This window comes from Magallana gigas, chromosome 9 (genome assembly GCF_963853765.1).
Source record: "Magallana gigas chromosome 9, xbMagGiga1.1, whole genome shotgun sequence".
In the NCBI taxonomy this organism is placed as follows: Eukaryota; Metazoa; Mollusca; class Bivalvia; order Ostreida; family Ostreidae; genus Magallana; species Magallana gigas.
This window is the reverse complement of record NC_088861.1, coordinates 8,585,855-8,604,175: the sequence shown is the minus strand read 5'-3', so window position 1 is coordinate 8,604,175 and position 18,321 is coordinate 8,585,855. Positions and strand designations below refer to the sequence as shown.

Below are 18,321 nucleotides of genomic sequence, written 5' to 3'. Positions count from 1 at the left end.
TAAAAATTAGGAGAAAATACACTGTTAATTTATGAATTTAAATTAGCACGTTTTCATGTGAAATCTTGATTTTAAAAAATCCCAGATTTCACAATGATAATGTTATGTAATGATATGTAATGATATGTTATGTAATGATAATGTATTATACAACCGTATGATATTTGAATGAAATATTTTCCATGGATACGAGATTTTTTAGTCAATTTAAATTTTAGTTTTTTCATTTGTTCTCTTTTCGCACTAATAATAATAATTCATTAGAAGTTCTTGGTTTTAATAAATTAATGGATTATTACAACTTAAACAGTATATCTTTCGAAATTTGCAAAAATATTATGTACATTCTTATGGAGGTTGGGTGGTCAACAATTTAACCATTAGATCTACCGTAAATTTTAAGATCTGATTTCTTAAGTTATAAACTATAGAACAATTTTAACAGGAGCTTGGATTTTGGGTAGTTGTATCAAACAGCAATGTGACGCAGGCATGTCTATTTCATTGCTGGCCATTCAGCCATGGCTCTTTGAAATCAACAAGATTTGTCTGGCTTTAGGGCTAAGACTACGCAATCGGTGTATATTTCGCTTGAAACCAGCGTCATTTTTAACTTGTTATGACGCAAGAAACAGATTGTTATGTCCTACTGAAAGTCCAAGGCCTTGTTAAAATGGTTCTAATTGAGTAAAGAAAAAAAGCATATGTTTTAATCTTTAAATTTAAGCACTTTCGTATATTTTTATATACAGCTCTTATTCTAAGAGAGATCAATACAGTCTAAAATTAGCAAAGACCAATGAGCCCTCTTAACGTTGTTCAATTAGGTCGTTCAATTAACTCCTTACATTCTAAAAAAGATTAATCGGATTTTTTTTTCGTGATATATTTCCGTGCGGAAATATGCTATCAGATAAACAAAACCTACTTGTAAACAAAAAGGTATATATAAACACAAAACGTATATGAAAACAAAACAATAAGGAAAGGTTGGCAACTTACACTACAAGCGTCTCTCAATCAAAGTGGGTTAACTAGAAAATCTCATCGGCGCGCCTCGCGTGACTTTTCTTAGTTTAATAAAATTCTAAAACTCAAGTATCATATCATTAGTTCACATTAGTTAAAAATCCAACATTAATGTAATTGTTTTATAAATGCTAATAAAATTAAAGCAGACTCATTAATCTACATCAATTCTGAATTGCGAAACATGTGATATTTCCTACGCAAATATTCCGCCAAAAATATAGTCCCTGTTAGATTTTAAACATTGATTACTATTTCTATGCCAAGTTGTATGATAGTAAAAAGAAAGATAAATATACTATTCTAATTTCCTTTTAATCTTGATTTAATGATTTTAAATTAATCAAATTTACGTTTGACAAGTCGAAAACCAGAAAAGACTCCTTTTTTAATGGTAATAAAGAATTATTTAAAATGATTTTAAGTGCACATACACCAATGTGCTCATCAAGTAAAAATCAAACCACAACATATATGTACATGTATGTGCGATTTTAAGGAATCTCTCAATTCATTCACTCATGTAATTTTTGCACAGTAGTAAGCAAAAACACGACACGTGGTAATAAAAACCGTATACCCGCATTACCCGGTAATTTTCGCGACGATCTACATGTAGTTTTCGCGATCACTTTTACATCTTAAAATATTGAATGCGCAAAAATTTTAACCGGAAATTTTTGCTATAAGAAACTTTTTGAATTGAAAAATATAACTGACTCAAATAAATAAAGTTACTCGTTTTTTTTCTATTTTGGCAAATTTTGCGACACGCGAAATAAAAAACTCGTATATATGGGTATAGTCCACTAATGCATTTTCCGTAGGCGGTAATGTTAACGTTATGGTTCATAGCTCCGGCCCTAATTTTCGTTCAGCAACGAGGGACCTCTTAAATGAAAGCTCATCAAATTGTCTCTTTCCTGTTAAAATTTCGTGGTTTGAAGTCAGATTCGTTTTCCGGCAAAATGCGTCTGTATTGAAAAACTCTGAAAATGAAAGAAAAAGTAGGGAATTTTTCAGTTTTGGAAAGGGTGTATATCAAACAATTTCATTTCTTTTCTTCAAATGATAATTCAATTTTGACACTTGTTTTGAAAATTGCAAATCCTCTTTTCTGACATGTGTCAATGATTCTGATTTAAAATGTCCCAATAAATGTATATACACTCTGCAAGTACAAGGATTATTTTGCTTAAAGGCACTACTTTGTTGTCCTACCGATTCTACAAATAGTTAGAGGGATATACCCAATATAAAACAGTCATTGTGGTTATTTACAATTCTTAGCTTATATATTCACTCTAGACACTATACAGAACCATGATTCCAAATTTGGAAAAATTCAAATACATAATTATGGATTTTGCAGCATTGATTCACATGCATGAAATTTGAAGAAACAGTCCAGTCATAATTTACCTAAACAAAATATAGCTCATTGGCACTCGATGCTCTTCAAATTGCATAAATTGAGGAAACTTTAATCTCAAGAATTAAAATACATGTAAAACATAAACATTCAATATTTTACCAAATTTATTTTGTTCATTTAAGGAATGAATTCAATATTTATTTGTTTTATACGATATAAAATGGTTTGGGGCAGTTTACGCTTTATAAACCGCGAAGCGGTTTATAAAAAAGCGTAAACTGTTCCAAACCATTTTATATCGTATAAAACTAATAAATATTGAATTCATTGCTTATAATTTAATTTTTTTACTCTTCATTGTAGATAAAAACTGTCATTTGACCTTTAAAATGACGTAAAATTGTACAAAATTCAAACGTAACGTCAGGCGTATTGATACGTTTTTGTCGTTAGTCTTACTATGACGTAGGCAACATTCTTTATACGATATAAAATAATTTTTTTAGCCAATCAGAAAGCGCGTTACAACCAGAATTAAATTATATTCTTATGAAAAAGCTCAATTATGTCTGATTTTATAAAAAATTTGTCGTACAAATCATGAGTTTTTCTTTAGTTACAAAAAAGAATTGTTTTCAAACACCACGAAAAAGGTAAAATAGAAAAGTATAGGGATTTCCCTATCCATCAAGGTATTACATGTAGGTATTGGTTTATAAATAATAAAGTTATATGACTCTATAATGTGAGGCCCTCAATTCAGTTTTCGCTCCATTTTGATGCTAGCTTGAGATTACCTTACCTATGACGTCATAATGACGTCATAGTGATGAGTTGTTTTTACTCATATAAGTGTAATATTTGCTGAACTTTTATTTAAGCCTAATTTCGGAACAAATGAATAATGACTTTACTCAATAAATAAATGTCATAGGGAAAAGAAACTTGCTAATAAGGATTTTTTCTTTTACTCTTGTATATTGTTACCATGGTAACAAATTTAACAAAAAATATCAAAAGAAATACCTTGTGGAAGAGAGTCTACATTTAACTAAAGTTCAAAATCCAGAAGAACAAGAAATACCCTCTAAGTCTGTGAAATATGTATAATCAATGTAAAGTTTCCCAGTATCTAATATTCTAAATTATCTGCATGTAAAATACTGGCCAGGGTATATAGTTTTTACAGGTTCCTTCTTTTAAACTTAGACGAGTGTAGTTACAAAAATAAATTTAACTTACATCAAGTGTGGCTCATTGTTGTGTTTTATTTTTCGAAGAAGTTCCATTTCAATTTACATGTTATCTAAAATGAAATGTTTTGATTTAATTCTACATTATCAATCACTATCCCCAACATTTGCAATTCCATGTCAAAAGCAGCCATATGTTGAAAATCCTGGGGGGGGGGGGGGGGGGGGGTCGTTGTGATGGATATTTTCTTAGAAGATGTGCTATTAAAATGATTAAATTTGTTGAAATTGTTGGAAATCTAGTTTATTCACATAAATGAGAAGATGTACAAAAGAAAAATGCAGGTTTATCATAATAATTGCAAATAAACAAGAAATATGCCTCACCAGCATGGAGCTTAATATGGGTATAGTCCACTAATGCATTTTCCATAGGCGGTAATGTTAACGTTATGGTTCATAGCTCCGGTGTAACGAAGAATATTGACCCGGGTTGAAAATTGACCCGGGGGTCATTTTTCAACGTTAAATATTGACCCGGGGGTCATTTTTCAACGTTGAAAATTGAGACCAAAATCGTGAAATTTATACCCGGGGTCATTTTTCAACGGTATGAGAAAGATTTTTCTAATCTCTGATGACCTCGACACGTTGAAAATTGATCCTGTTGAGAATTGACCCCAACTTCAGAGTTTTGATCTGAACTGGAACTTACTCTACACGGTTTAAATGTACAATCATGCACATATTTGAAAGTTTCAGTTTTAAAAAGTTTATGCTTTCCGATATATATGCGGACGTGGCTAATTTCTTTTCGGTTGATATGTCCGATTTATCATTTAATTTTGAGACTCAAAATATGATATCCATTTATTATTACAATACTATGTAAATAAAGCTAAGCCGATTACCGTTTGCTTCTGAATGGAACAGGCTAATAGGGCTAGAATAGTTTTTGACATAGAATTGGTTTTCATTCCCTCGTGTGACAGAATTTAAAGTTTAAACTTGTCATAATCTCTGATAAATATATCTAATTAATGTATTGCCCGTTATCGTCCCTTTTCAAGTAAATCAACAGAGCTCTATTCAACAGGCACCTGACGTTGTATATTTTTCTAATAATTTAAATTTATAACCTCTATACTGTTTTATTGGATAAAGGGTATATATATTTATATTAAGACAAAAGGATATAATGTCATATACCTATGCTAAATTTTAAAAAAGTCAGAATATTTCCCTGACAAAAATATAAATGAATGGTTGTCATATTTTCACCCTTTTTCATATATACTGTATTATACATATATACACAGCATATAAATATCTATACATGTTTTAATTTTTTTTTTACGACTTAACAATAATTTTTCATAAACTTGTCAGATTAACTTTATTGAAGCACCATCTAATTTTCTGCATATGCAGAGTCATAGTCCTTTTTAAAAATGCAATTTATTTCTATTACTTTGAGTTTTCAATTCCATTTTTTACCTGTAAATTAGAAACACTCTCAAATTCTCAAAATCAAAAACATATACCATCTACAGCAAAAATGTTATCAATTTAAAAAAGTAGGTTTGCATCTAAATATACAGTCGGAGGATGGTTGATCTAAATATATTCATGGTATACATGGAAAGGCATGCAAAAAGTTGAATATATTAAGATTACTCACGCACACAATTGATAGATAAACATTTGTTAAAATTCGTCTTTTATCAGACCTAGATTGAAATATGGTGATGTTGTGTGGAGCAGCTGTATCATGGGAAAATCCGAATTCCTTAAACATGTACAAATTGAAGCAACCAGGACAGTGACAGGGATCACAGTTAATTCTTCTAAAATAATTTTATATAGTGATCTCGAAGGGATAAACATAAACTAATTATATTCTACAAGATTATAAATGGTTTAGCACCACAAGATACGTTAGATTGAATTAAATCATATTTTCTTAGGTCGAATGAGCTTTTTTACTATCTACCACTATATATTTATTACAATAGCTTTGCTCCGTCTACATGTAAATTATGGAATAATCCTCATGCAGAAAAGAAAATTTCATCAACTTCATCTTTCTTTAAGTCAAAACTTAAAAAACACAAGAATAGAATTCCTGAGTCCCCCGCCGGTCAAGCAGTATACTAGTATCGAGTCCATCGACCAATGCTGATTTTCGAACTTGACCAAAGTATTAGTGGTATAAACATTTGGTATAAATTTAATGAAAATCTGTCAAAATTTGTAAGCATGAGAGCGCTTACAAGGTCAATTTTTGGATAAAACGGAGTCATTATTGCGGTCAAAGTACCATAACTCCAACAAAAAGTATCGACCAATGCTGATTTTCGAACTTGACCAAGGTAATAGTGATAAAAACATTTGGTATAAATTTAATGAAATTCTGTCAAAATTTGTAGGCATGAGAGCGCTTACAAGGTCAATTTTTGGATAAAACAGAGTCATAATTGCAGTCAAAGTCTCATAACTCCAACAAAAAGTATCGACTAATGCTGATTTTCGAACTCGTCTAAGGTAATAGTGGTATATACAATTGGTATAAATTTAGTGAAAATCCGTCAAAATTTGTAGGCATGAGAGCGCTTACAAGGTCAATTTTTGGATAAAACAGAGTCATTATTGCGGTCAAAGTACCATAACTCCAACAAAAAGTATCGACCAATGCTGATTTTCGAACTTGACCAAGGTAATAGTGGTATATACATTTGGTATAAATTTAATGAAAATCCGTCAAAATTTGTAGGCATGAGAGCGCTTACAAAAAAGTGTGACGGACGGACACACGGACGCACGGACACACGGACGCACAGACGCACGGACACACGGACGCACGGACACACGGACGCACGGACGGACGCCCGGCATTTCTATGTCCCCGCACCGCGTTGCGGCGGGGGACAAAAATATACCTAGAGCTTACAAACATTTCAGTTAAGGCAATAGGAAATATTGTTTTACGTTAATTACGGAATAAAGCTAGTAAAGCTTACTTATTTAAGGATTTTTTAACTGATGAAAGTCGATGTTTATACTGTGGGTCTGAATCTGAAGGAAATGTGATTTTTCCCCTGGATGTCCAAGATACACTCAACCTAGAGACGAACAACTTATTGACATTAGTGTACCTTTTTATATGAACTATATACTTTATGGTAGTTCGGATTTTTCATATAGATAAAATTGTTTCCCATGTTATATTTATATTAGAGCTCCCAGGCGTTTTGATTCTTTTAAGTTACACTGTTTAAACCTATTTAAGTATTATACATGTATATTTACTTAATTTATAGTTCCCTTTTATTTACTGTTCTTATCAAATGGGCTGGATCATGAAAATCTCATTCTTATGTTTGTATCTCTGTAAGTTTAAATCAAGGTGATAGGTTTGTTAATGTAGGTGTGAGTGAACCTATCTACCAACAATATGTCTTACAATCATATATGGTATATATTCAGATAATTATTTAATATTCAAGTATCCCCTGTCTTATATGTACACATAATATCAATGATATTCTGTATACCTGTATACTATATTCTTATGACCATAGATAATTTCGTCTTGACTTTGTATGCTTGAAGGGGTTTACATAGGATATGACTGTTATCCAATCCATTCAATAATATGAACATTCCGTTCAATAAAACACGTTTAAATCAAATTAATGATGTAGGTGGCTGTGGTAGGAAGGTCAACCATATACCCCAATGCTGCTGTATGATCTTCTACTACATATTTCTATTCAAAAAATGCAATTTACCAATTTTATGACGGAAACAATTACTGTTAGTAAATTAATGTTAAATTTTTTGTGATTAAAGCAATTTAAAAACTATTAAAGCAACCTAATTTTATTGTCATCCTGTACAAAAATTAGGTTGCTAACTTGCTACAGATTCCATAAAGTAGAATTGTTTATGCCTAGAAAATTTCGCAATTTGATTCTGCATTGTTCATGAAAGAGTACATTTTAGCATATCATCACTTTTGTAAACTGTTATTGGCTGGATGGGTGTGAATACAAAATTCAGATAGTCTCAGTTGTATCAAACTGAGTGTGTGCAAACACGAAAATCTCAATACGACATACTGTAAATTTTGTATTTACACCCACCCAGAAAATTTACAATGAACAATATAAAAGTTTCAATTTACTGGGTGAACGTAAAACCAAAATTGAACAATATGACGTATTGTAATTTTTTTGAATTATTTATATTTGTACACTTCTCCAGCGAATTAAAAAAAGGAGTTTTACTAAATTGAGTATTTTAACGTGTAGCCATGTATACAAATATTCTGAAAAACATATATTTTTAAAAAATATATATAGATATCACACAAAACAGCAATAATACGCGAAAGGTTTATTATGAATAAAATAAATATATTACATATTTAAAGGGATAATGTGTAAATTAAAAAAAAATGATTCAAGTCTCATTTTTAACCCCCCCCCCCCCCCCCGTTGAAACATGTAAATCTAACGAATAAATATGTAAAGACTGATAATTTTTATTTAAATAAACTGAAGTTATAATATTGATTCGTTAATTTGTGCTTCTTTGCTGTTGAATTTTGAACCGGTTTCATGATCAAAATTCCACGGTGTGGGTCAGTTTCCAACGGATAAGGGTCTTTATTCAACACCATTGGTCTCAATATTCAACGTTGAAAAATGGCCCCCGGGTCAATTTTCAACCCGGGTCAAAATTCTTCGTTACACCGGCCCTAGAGTCAAAACCAATACTCCAGGGGACATGAAATTTAAAATCTTTGTAAAGGACTTCCGGGTAACATAATTATGAAGTCTGTATTTCATACAGATGTGTGAAAATAGAGAAGAAAACTTTTAAACATAATATGTTTTAACACTATATTGCCCCCTCCCCCCAATGTCCTGAACCCCTGACCCAGGGGCCATGCATATGAATTTCACAATTTACGTAGAGTAGTTAGTGGACATCACAACCATGTATTCAGTTTTTTGCCCACATGTGTGGGAGTAAAGAAGAAGATTTTTTAAGACTTATTACATTTTCACTATATGGCCATATTGGCCCCACCCTAAACCTGAACCCCTGACCCAGGGGCCATGAATTTCAGAAATTTGGTAGAGGGTTTCATGGACATCATATTCATGCATTTAGTATTAAACAAATATATATGGGAGTAGAGAAGAAGATTTTTCTAAGATTTAATACATTTACTAGATGGCCATATTGGCCCCACCCTAGAGCCTGAACCCCTGTCCCAGGGGCCATGAATTTCACAATTTTGGTAGAGGGGGCTTCATGGACAAATACAAATATATATGGGAGTAGAGAAGAAGATTTTCTAAGATTGAATACATTTTTACTATGTGGCTATATTGGCCCCACCCCAGAGCCTGAACCCCGACTCAGGGGCCTTGAATTTCACAATTTTGGTAGAGGGCTTCATGAACTTTATAACCATGCAACCAGTTTTTTCCTCACAAGTGTGGGAGTAGAGAAGAAGATTTTTGAAAATTTGCTTTTGGGGGGGGGGGGCATATTTGGGCCCACTTGTGGGGGGTGGTTGTGGTTTCTGAATAAACATAGTTTTAATATGTGAATAAAAATTCATTCACTATAGATAACATATTATTCAGAACCATAAATAAACTCAATGGTACTTAATGAATTTAATGTTAAAGAAAATTTTTCTAGAAATTTTCAAGAAATCTGATCTGAACTGAACTATACAACCTTTAAAAACATAACTGTACATAAAGCTCTGTACAGTATATCTTAATGCTGTTAATATATGTATATGTTCTCAAGATTTAAAAAAATAAAACTTTTTATTTGAAATGTAATTAAATACATTTATCAAAGTAATTGAGAGTAATTAATTACGTTTTAAAAATCAATATAATTGTAATTGCAAGTAATTGATAGAATTGTCAATGTATTTGAAAGTAATTAATTACTTTTCAAAGTAATTGACCCCAACTCTGAGAGCCATGCATTTTACAATTTAGATATCACTTACCATAGGTTTGCCTTACACCAAAAATGGTAACAAATAGCCTTGTAGTTTTTAAGAAGAAGTTAAAAATGTAAAATTGTTAACGCACGACGGATGACGCAAGATGCAGGTCGCACCACGACGAACAAAACGGATAGCAATAGGTCAGCTAAGTTTACTCAGGTGACCTAAAAATATATCCCAAATGAACATTCAAATAACAGTATAGAAATATGGATTTAATAAAATAAAACTAAAAAACTAAATGGCTTACATGGATACAATCTGTGTTGTCCTGTTAAATGATTTATGCAACTATTACACAATTTAGTAAACATTTCCAAATTGTGACATATGTATGTACATGTTTATATATTAAGGTTGATATATACCTGTTGGTGGTTTCTTGTGGCACTTTGAGACTGCGAAAAACCAACATGCGGCGATCGTACATTCTGATGTATGGATCGTTCGCACCAACCGCCAGATACTCTGGACGCAGCGAATTATTAATCGACAGACATTTGGCCTCCGCACTATGTCCTAGGTGTGCATTAAGGTTTACGATCACATTTTTAGGATTGGCCTTACTAGAGTCTGAACTTCGGAGGTCAAACTGCCTGTGATATAAATCAAGTAAAATTGATCAATGCTAAACTAGACAGTAAATTTTTATGTATGCAATAAAATATACAATATTTAAATTTAAGGCTTATATTAATAGAAACTATTTATAGGTTTTCTCAAGCACCAATATATCAGTTGGTCCCTTTTGCAAATATTGCAACAGCAAAAATGCCTGTCAATTACAGTATATTTGGAAGTGTTTGACCTGAGAATAAAAGACTTAACTTTTTGAATACATATGAGAATGCAGATTAATAACCTTTTGATGCAAAACATATTATACTGTAGGAGAGCAAATTTATACAGTCATCAAGTATAAACATATTAAATCTTAAAGTTGATCAATTAATAATTTAATTCTGGTTGTAAAGCGCTTTCTGATTGGCTAAAAAATTATTTTATATCGTATAAAGAATTATACCTACGTCATAGTAACACTAACGTCAAAAACGTATCAATACGCCTGACGTTATGTTTGAATTTTGTACAATTTGTACATCATTTTAAAGGTTAAATGACCGTTTTTATCTACAATGAAGAGTAAAAAAATTAAATTATAAGCAATGAATTCAATACTTATTAGTTTTATATGATAAAAAAATGGTTGTAACAGTTTACACTTTTTTAATAAACGCTTTTTTATAAAGCGTAAACTGCCCCAACCATTTTATATCGTATAAAACAAATAAATATTGAATTCATTTCTTAATTAAGTGAATTACACCCTGAATGACATTATTCAGGTCAAAACTGCTTTAGAGTGGTAGAGCTATGGCCAACATTTCTGAATCACTAATTATACTGTGGTATCATTTTACAGTTTGTAAGGGCTCAATTTACATGTAGTTCGTGAGTACCCCAAGCCTTTCATGGATTTTAGTAACCAAACATTTTATTGCAGACAGTCAGTAACAAATACGGAAAACCTTTTATTCGCAAGCGAGAAAATTTCCCTTTTTTTACTACAGTTACAGGCAAAAATTAGTTGTAACAAACCAGACTAGTATATTGTTAGTAAATCGCAAAAAATTGTCATCACGAATGAAAGTTGGTTTACAGTATAGTGAAAGTCTATTTTTGTCCTACATGATTGTTCCATCCTCCGCGGCGCTCCAAAACATGAAGGGGACATTGGGCGCCACAGCCAGTCGCTTGACACGCCCCACGTGACATGAGAAGACGTGGGTGTTCTCGGCAGCGCCCGTGTCGTACACTCTGATCTTACAGTCGGCCGCTCCCGACACCAAGATCGAGTCATTGGTGTTGGGTAGAAACTACATATGAAAAAAAAATTCAAGAAATCAAGTATAAGTATTAGTTTTTTCTTTATTATGATAAAACAATCAGGTGGACAATACATATTTATTTCCTCAGCAAACAAAGCTTGGGAGAGGAGGGGTATATAAGGATCACCTTGTCCGTCTGCCTGTCTGTGCAATCATATCCAAGTCTGTCCTAAGATATTTATGCTGCGTATTTGAACGATTCTTAATAATAATACACATTCCTGTGACTGAAGTGCAATTAAAACCAATGAAAGGGAAAATTCCCAAGATAACTTCATTCACACATTATCATTTTTTCCTCGTAAAAATTCATAAGGAACGATAACAGATTTCCTACGAAGATTTATAGTGTGGGATGTTGACATCGTTTCTCCTTTCAGAAGTACTCGGACACCTCACGTAATTTTTAGCCGTGTATTGATACCCGACAAGCTAGAGGGTGCATTTCAAAGGGGAAATCTTGGAAATTTTTTCATACTATTGAATGAACATCTTTGAACCCAGAGGTATTTATAAATATTGAATAATTGAAGGAAATATGCGGCAAAAATATCTTGGGACAGACTATAGTCTGGATGTTTCCATTTCACATTAAGATTGCTTATGACCTGAGGGTTTGTCATGAACTTGACTTAAGTTAAGTTATGCAAGTTTAAGGTCATTGTTAAAAAAAATACTTTCTTCCTGTCTAGGTGGCACATCTTGTAATGGAAAAATGATTAAAATTAAAATTTGACACAAAGATTGCTAGGGACGTCCCGTGAATATGTCCTGATTGTGAGCTTTAGTCATTTCGGCAAGTTCAAGGTCACTATACAAAGACCATAATATATTAACCTCATCCAAAGTCTATATTTGTATAACATCCTGATGAAAATACCACTATCATCCAAACTGAAATAACAGATCCCCCTTTAACATACATGTACATAAGGTATGTTGCCTTGTATTGAAAACCGAATAGAGAATAAGTTTGTGTGTTATTGTGTGCCTCTAGCCCTTTAGAGGGTTTTATATTCATGGTCATCTTTAGGCTTTATTTACCTCTCTTAGACAAAGTGCTCTGTTCATAGATATAGAAAAATGCTCAAATTTTTAAAGTTAAAGTATTTGGATTTTTCTTCACGAAATTATAGTTTATTACCACAAATATCAGGCATAAAAATTTAAGGTAGATCTGATGGTTAGTTTGTTGTCCATCCAGTCTCCTTAAGGTAGATCTGATGGTTAGTTTGTTGAGCACCCAACCTCCTTAAGGTAGATCTGATGGTTAGTTTGTTGAGCACCCAGCCTCTTTAAGGTAGATCTGATGGTTAGTTTGTTGAGCACCCAGCCTCGATAAGGTAGATCTGATGGTTAATTTTTTGAGCACCCAGCTTCCTTAAGGGAGATCTGATGGTTAGTTTGTTGACTATCCAGCCTCCTTAACACTGAAGAGTTATCTCTGGATATCACTTACTGTAACCAACTTTTATTTGCGAACGAAAAAATTTCGCAAGGTTCACGAAAGCCTCATCTTCATGAATATTTCTTGCCGCGAATCAGCTCTTGTTGTATGGTTGTAATTACAACATGGGTATTGATATCATTTATTCCAAACAAATAGTTGTCGCAAAACAGTTTATCTCCAGTGAATTATTAATAATGTTGTCGCGAATTAAAGTTGGTTTACTGACCTTCACAGAGAAGATATTGCCCTGATGGCCGGTGTTGATGGTGGCTTTGGTGCGGTGTCTGAACGGGTCCCGAAGGATAATATTCAGGTCATCAGAGCCACTGGCCAATAATCTATAAAGTACACCTCAAGTTAACGTTAAAGCTATGCAGTTGAATTAAATCATCACATCAAATCCAAAGTTACCATACTGTTAATAACCATCCTCTTTAACCACAACAAGATGAACAATTCAGTTCTTTTTCAGTTGGAAATAGTCCTTGGTTCAATTAATTTTTTTTATTTGATTCCGTTTAACTTAAGCCAGTACACATTCTCGATTATTAAAGGAACATAATAATTACTGCTTTATAGTTCCTGTACTGAAGAGTCAAAATCTTTAGAGAAATTAATTTTTTATAGTTAAAAACATTATCAAATACTGTAAATTCCTTATATAACGCAAGTCCTAAATTCTGCAATACCCCTGGTTTGTATCAAATCGAGAGAATATAAAATCGAAAATGTTGAACTTTTCTCCTTAGTTCTTATACTTTTCAACTCTCAGAAAATAATGGTGAGATTTTAAAATCCGCGAAGGATGCTTCTCATGATTTTACACGGATAATAGTTCCTCGCATTTAATTAGGAATTTACAATAATCAAATCGCATGGGGCACAGTGTACACATGGCTTCATAACTAATACACATTTGTATTTTTGTTGGAAAATATAGTTATTTTGATACTTCAGGCTCTTTGACATGTAAGTGGTTTTGACACACAATATTTATAGTGAACCAATACAAAAGTTAGAATTTCAGATCAGCTTAATAAGATCTAACGTTAAGAGTTGGGTTCATCACTATGGTCTGGATATACGAGCAAATAAGAATAATATAACGTTAAATTAAAAAGGTTCTTATTGTCTGTTCTTCTCATCATGACACAAACGTATCCCCGACTCATATCCATAAGTAACCAATTACGTGACCACATCATACTTACGTTCCCTATTCGTTCCATTCCAAGCAATTCACGCAACCATGATGGCCCTACAATAGAAAAACTTAGAACACTGTCTCTAGTAATTTAACAAAATTTCATGAAATTCTACTCATTGAGTTTTTGTGTAGTTGTGCTAACAAGCTATTTCGGTAGATTATTTACCATAACTATGGCCGAACTTGTAAGTTCAACTAAGGGAAATTTCCAAAAACGATATAGGAATCATAATTTCTTTTGAATATGCACATATACTTAACAAATTGTTTTTGCTAGCTACAAAATTTCATGAAATACTATTCAGCAGTTTCATAGGAGTTAAAACATGATCTTTAATGGCCAACCTCTTTAGGTAATTCTAGCCTTTTACGTATTTCACAACCTCTGTAATTACCTGTACAGTAACTTTTTACCTAATATAGACAACCTATGCAATAACCTGTAACTTTTTACTTACTTCAAACCTCTTTAATTACATCAAGCTCCTTACTTATACACAACCTCTGTAATTACCGGTAACTTTTTACTTTTACACAACCTCTGCTGTTAGCTGTCACTCTTTACCTATACATAACCTTTGTAATTACCTGTTACTTTTTTCCAACCTCTTTAATTACACGTAGTTACTTCTTACTTATACACAACCTCTGTAATTACACGTAGCTCATTTCTTATACACAACCTCTGTAATTACACGTAGCTCCTTACTTATACACAACCTCTGTAATTACCGGTAACTTTTTACTTTTATACAACCTCTGCTGTTAGCTGTTACTCTTTACCTATACATAACCTCTGCAATTACCTGTTACTTTTTTCCAACCTCTTTAATTACACATAGCTCCTTACTTATACACAACCTCTGTAATTACCTGTAACTTTTTCCTTTTACACAACCTCTGTTGTTAGCTGTTACTCTTTACCTATACACAACCTCTGTAATAACCTGTAACTTTTTACTTTTACATATCCTCTGCTGTTAGCTGTTACTCTTTACCTATATATAACCTCTGTAACTACCTGTTACTTTTTCCCAACCTCTTTAATTACACGTAGCTTCTTACTTATACACAACCTCTGTAATTACACGTAGCTCCTTACTTATACACAACCTCTGTAATTACCGGTAACTTTTTACTTTTACACAATCTCTGCTGTTAGCTGTTACTCTTTACCTATACATAACCTCTGTAATTACCTGTTACTTTTTTCCAACCTCTTTAATTACACGTAGCTTCTTACTTATACACAACCTCTGTAATTACACGTAGCTCCTTACTTATACACAACCTCTGTAATTACCTGTAACTTTTTACTTTTACACAACCTCTGCTGTTAGCTGTTACTCTTTACCTATACATAACCTCTGTAATTACCTGTTACTTTTTTCCAACCTCTTTAATTACACGTAGCTTCTTACTTATACACAACCTCTGTAATTACACGTAGGTCCTTACTTATACACAACCTCTGTAATTACCTGTAACTTTTTACTTTTATACAACCTCTGCTGTTAGCTGTTACTCTTTACCTATACATAACCTCTGTAATAACCTGTTACTTTTTTCCAACCTCTTTAATTACACGTAGCTTCTTACTTATAAACAACCTCTGTAATTACACGTAGCTCCTTACTTATACACAACCTCTGTAATTACCTGTAACTTTTTCCTTTTACACAACCTCTGTTGTTAGCTGTTACTGTTTACCTATACATAACCTCTGTAAGTGTCATCTCCTAACTTATACCAAACCTTTGTAAATATCTGTAACTTTTTACTTATTCGCAACCTCTGTGATCATACCTGTAACTTTTACTAACCAGTATTTACAACCTATGAAATAACTTGTAGCTCTTTACTTATTCACATACACTGTCATTACCTGTAACTTTTAACTATGTAATTACGTTTATCTCCTTACTAATACACAACATCTTTAATTACCTGCAATGTTTGATTTATACATACCTCTGTAATTACCTGCAATGTTTGATCTATACATAACCTCTGTAATTACTTTTAATGTTTGATTTATACATAACCTCTGTAATTACCTGTAGTTCTTTACTAAGTCCTAACCTCTGAATCAGGTCTGGTGTGACTTAAAGCTCCTGTTGAAATTTTTGTGTACTTAAGCTCTGTAATTAACAAAAATGATAATTGATGTTAATTTTAAAAGTGCCGTATGAACCATATCTACAGAAAAAATACCAATCATTTCCCCATTTTTAGAAGGAATAAAAATGTTTCCAAGCTGAGAAACTACATAATTATATAAAATACATGAATAGCTGATGTCTTTAAAATGAAAATGATCTGAAGACAATAGACAATGACAATGGTCTGAATACAACAGATAATGACAATGATCTGAATACAACAGACAACGACAATGATCTGAAGACAACAGACAATGACAATGGTCTGAAGACAACAGACAATGACAATGGTCTAAAGACAACAGCCAATGACAATGATCTAAGGACAACAGACAATGGCAATGGTCTGAAGACAACAGACAATGACAATGGTCTAAAGACAACAGCCAATGACAATGATCTAAGGACAACATACAATGTCAATGGTCTGAAGACAACAGACAATGACAATGGTCTGAAGACAACAGACAATGACAATGGTCTGAAGACAACAGACAATGACAATGATCTAAAGACAACAGACAATGAAAATGGTCTGAAGACAACGGACAATGACAATGGTCTAAAGACAACAGCCAATGACAATGATCTAAGGACAACATACAATGGCAATGGTCTGAAGACAACAGACAATGAAAATGGTCTGAAGACAACAGACAATGACAATGATCTAAAGACAACAGACAATGACAATGATCTAAAGACAACAGACGATGAAAATGGTCTGAAGACAACATACAATGACAATGGTCTGAATACAACAGACAATGCTTGTTAGAGGTTACTCTCAGTTCATTTTGCATATATGTTTGTAGTTTAAAACAAGAGGCCCATTGGGCCACATCGCTCACCTGAGCAACAATGGGCGTTCAAAAGATATTGTGCCATATGGCCCTCGGTAGAATAACAAATTTTTTTTTATAAAGTATTCGAATTTTACACTTATTTTTGCATACACGTAGTCTTTGACACCTTCATGAAATACTGTTTTTACACATAATAAGAAAATCCTACGCAAGATGTAGAACTAAATATTTGGTAGGGGTACACTGTTATATAACTTCTAATTCCCTGTATTTTCGTTCTGCCCCCCCCCCCCTCCCCCACTTAATAAAGCGATCAAAATATATAAGAGCATATAGGTACATTTTCTTCCTCAACTACTTACCAGTTATTGTATTTCTTTTTTTTTAAATATAATAGTTATTGTATTTTATCAAAAAAATCCTACATGTATATATGTGAAGAAGAAAATTGCACCTCAATGCGCTCAATTTCTCAAATTAAAAATATTCAACAATTGAATTTGTCTTCTCCATTATAATTAAATGAATGTTGTTTACCTCGCGATTAACTTTACTCACACTTGATTGATAAATACACTGGAATGAAAAATGTTGTCACGTGACATGTTAAAGAGCTATAAAAATCAATGTTACCGTATTGACAGGCACATCACTCTTATTTACTATGGCCCACCCTTATTTTCATTTTTATTCAAATATAACAAATGTCTACAAACCAGGATAATGTTCCGCTCTAATATTTTCTTAGGAATAGCGATAATTCTTTTATCCCCGCAACATAAATGTGTCAGAACTTTGGAAACTGTTTTAACGATGTCGTTTTTATTTACTCACATTTCACATTATTCATTGTATAAAGAGGGGGCCCCAGAGAGTAGTTATATACACCATATCATTCTTTAATTTTTTTGTGTACAAGTATTTAACATACTCTAATTCATATAAAATTTCAGCGTCAATCGTAGAATTATATGCAAGATGAGCTCAAAATTTTGCTAGGTTTGAGTCATATTTTGTTCACATGAGTTTATTACATTCAGCTTAAGATTTTTAACTTGGTATTTCCTATTCGGCATTTAAAATGGAAAAGAATGAATGGCCTCAGATCTGTGCACAAACATAGAATTGTGAGCAAATCTCTGTATCTTGCTTATAATTCGAAGC

General features: G+C 32.6%; 2 protein-coding genes across 2 annotated transcripts; one reads left to right on the top strand and one right to left on the bottom strand.

Annotated features, from left to right (window-relative positions):
• Positions 1 to 9,794: 9,794 nt before the first annotated feature.
• Positions 9,795 to 13,951, bottom strand: LOC136271444 (WD and tetratricopeptide repeats protein 1-like). Its single transcript, XM_066071486.1, has 5 exons — positions 13,935 to 13,951; positions 13,209 to 13,320; positions 11,333 to 11,520; positions 10,012 to 10,239; positions 9,795 to 9,807 (listed from the first exon to the last, which is right to left on the bottom strand). The coding sequence occupies exons 1-5, from the start codon at positions 13,949 to 13,951 to the stop codon at positions 9,795 to 9,797; spliced, it is 558 nt and encodes a 185-aa protein (XP_065927558.1).
• Positions 13,952 to 16,345: 2,394 nt separating this feature from the next.
• LOC117690878 (insoluble matrix shell protein 4-like) lies at positions 16,346 to 17,129 on the top strand. The gene is made up of 2 exons (XM_066071481.1): positions 16,346 to 16,375; positions 16,515 to 17,129. The coding sequence occupies exons 1-2, from the start codon at positions 16,346 to 16,348 to the stop codon at positions 17,127 to 17,129; spliced, it is 645 nt and encodes a 214-aa protein (XP_065927553.1).
• The last annotated feature ends 1,192 nt before the right edge of the window (positions 17,130 to 18,321 follow it).

Bases quoted from the DNA above. Each gene is read 5' to 3' on its own strand.
- LOC136271444 (XM_066071486.1), bottom strand. The intron at 11,521-13,208 runs GTCAGTAAACCA...TTTCATATGTAG, and splicing joins GCAATATCTTCTCTGTGAAG to TTTCTACCCAACACCAATGA. The intron at 10,240-11,332 runs GTAGGACAAAAA...TTTATATCACAG, and splicing joins GCGGAGGATGGAACAATCAT to GCAGTTTGACCTCCGAAGTT.
- LOC117690878 (XM_066071481.1), top strand. From the start codon at position 16,346: ATGATAATTGATGTTAATTTTAAAAGTGCC. The intron at 16,376-16,514 runs GTATGAACCATA...AATGATCTGAAG, and splicing joins ATGTTAATTTTAAAAGTGCC to ACAATAGACAATGACAATGG.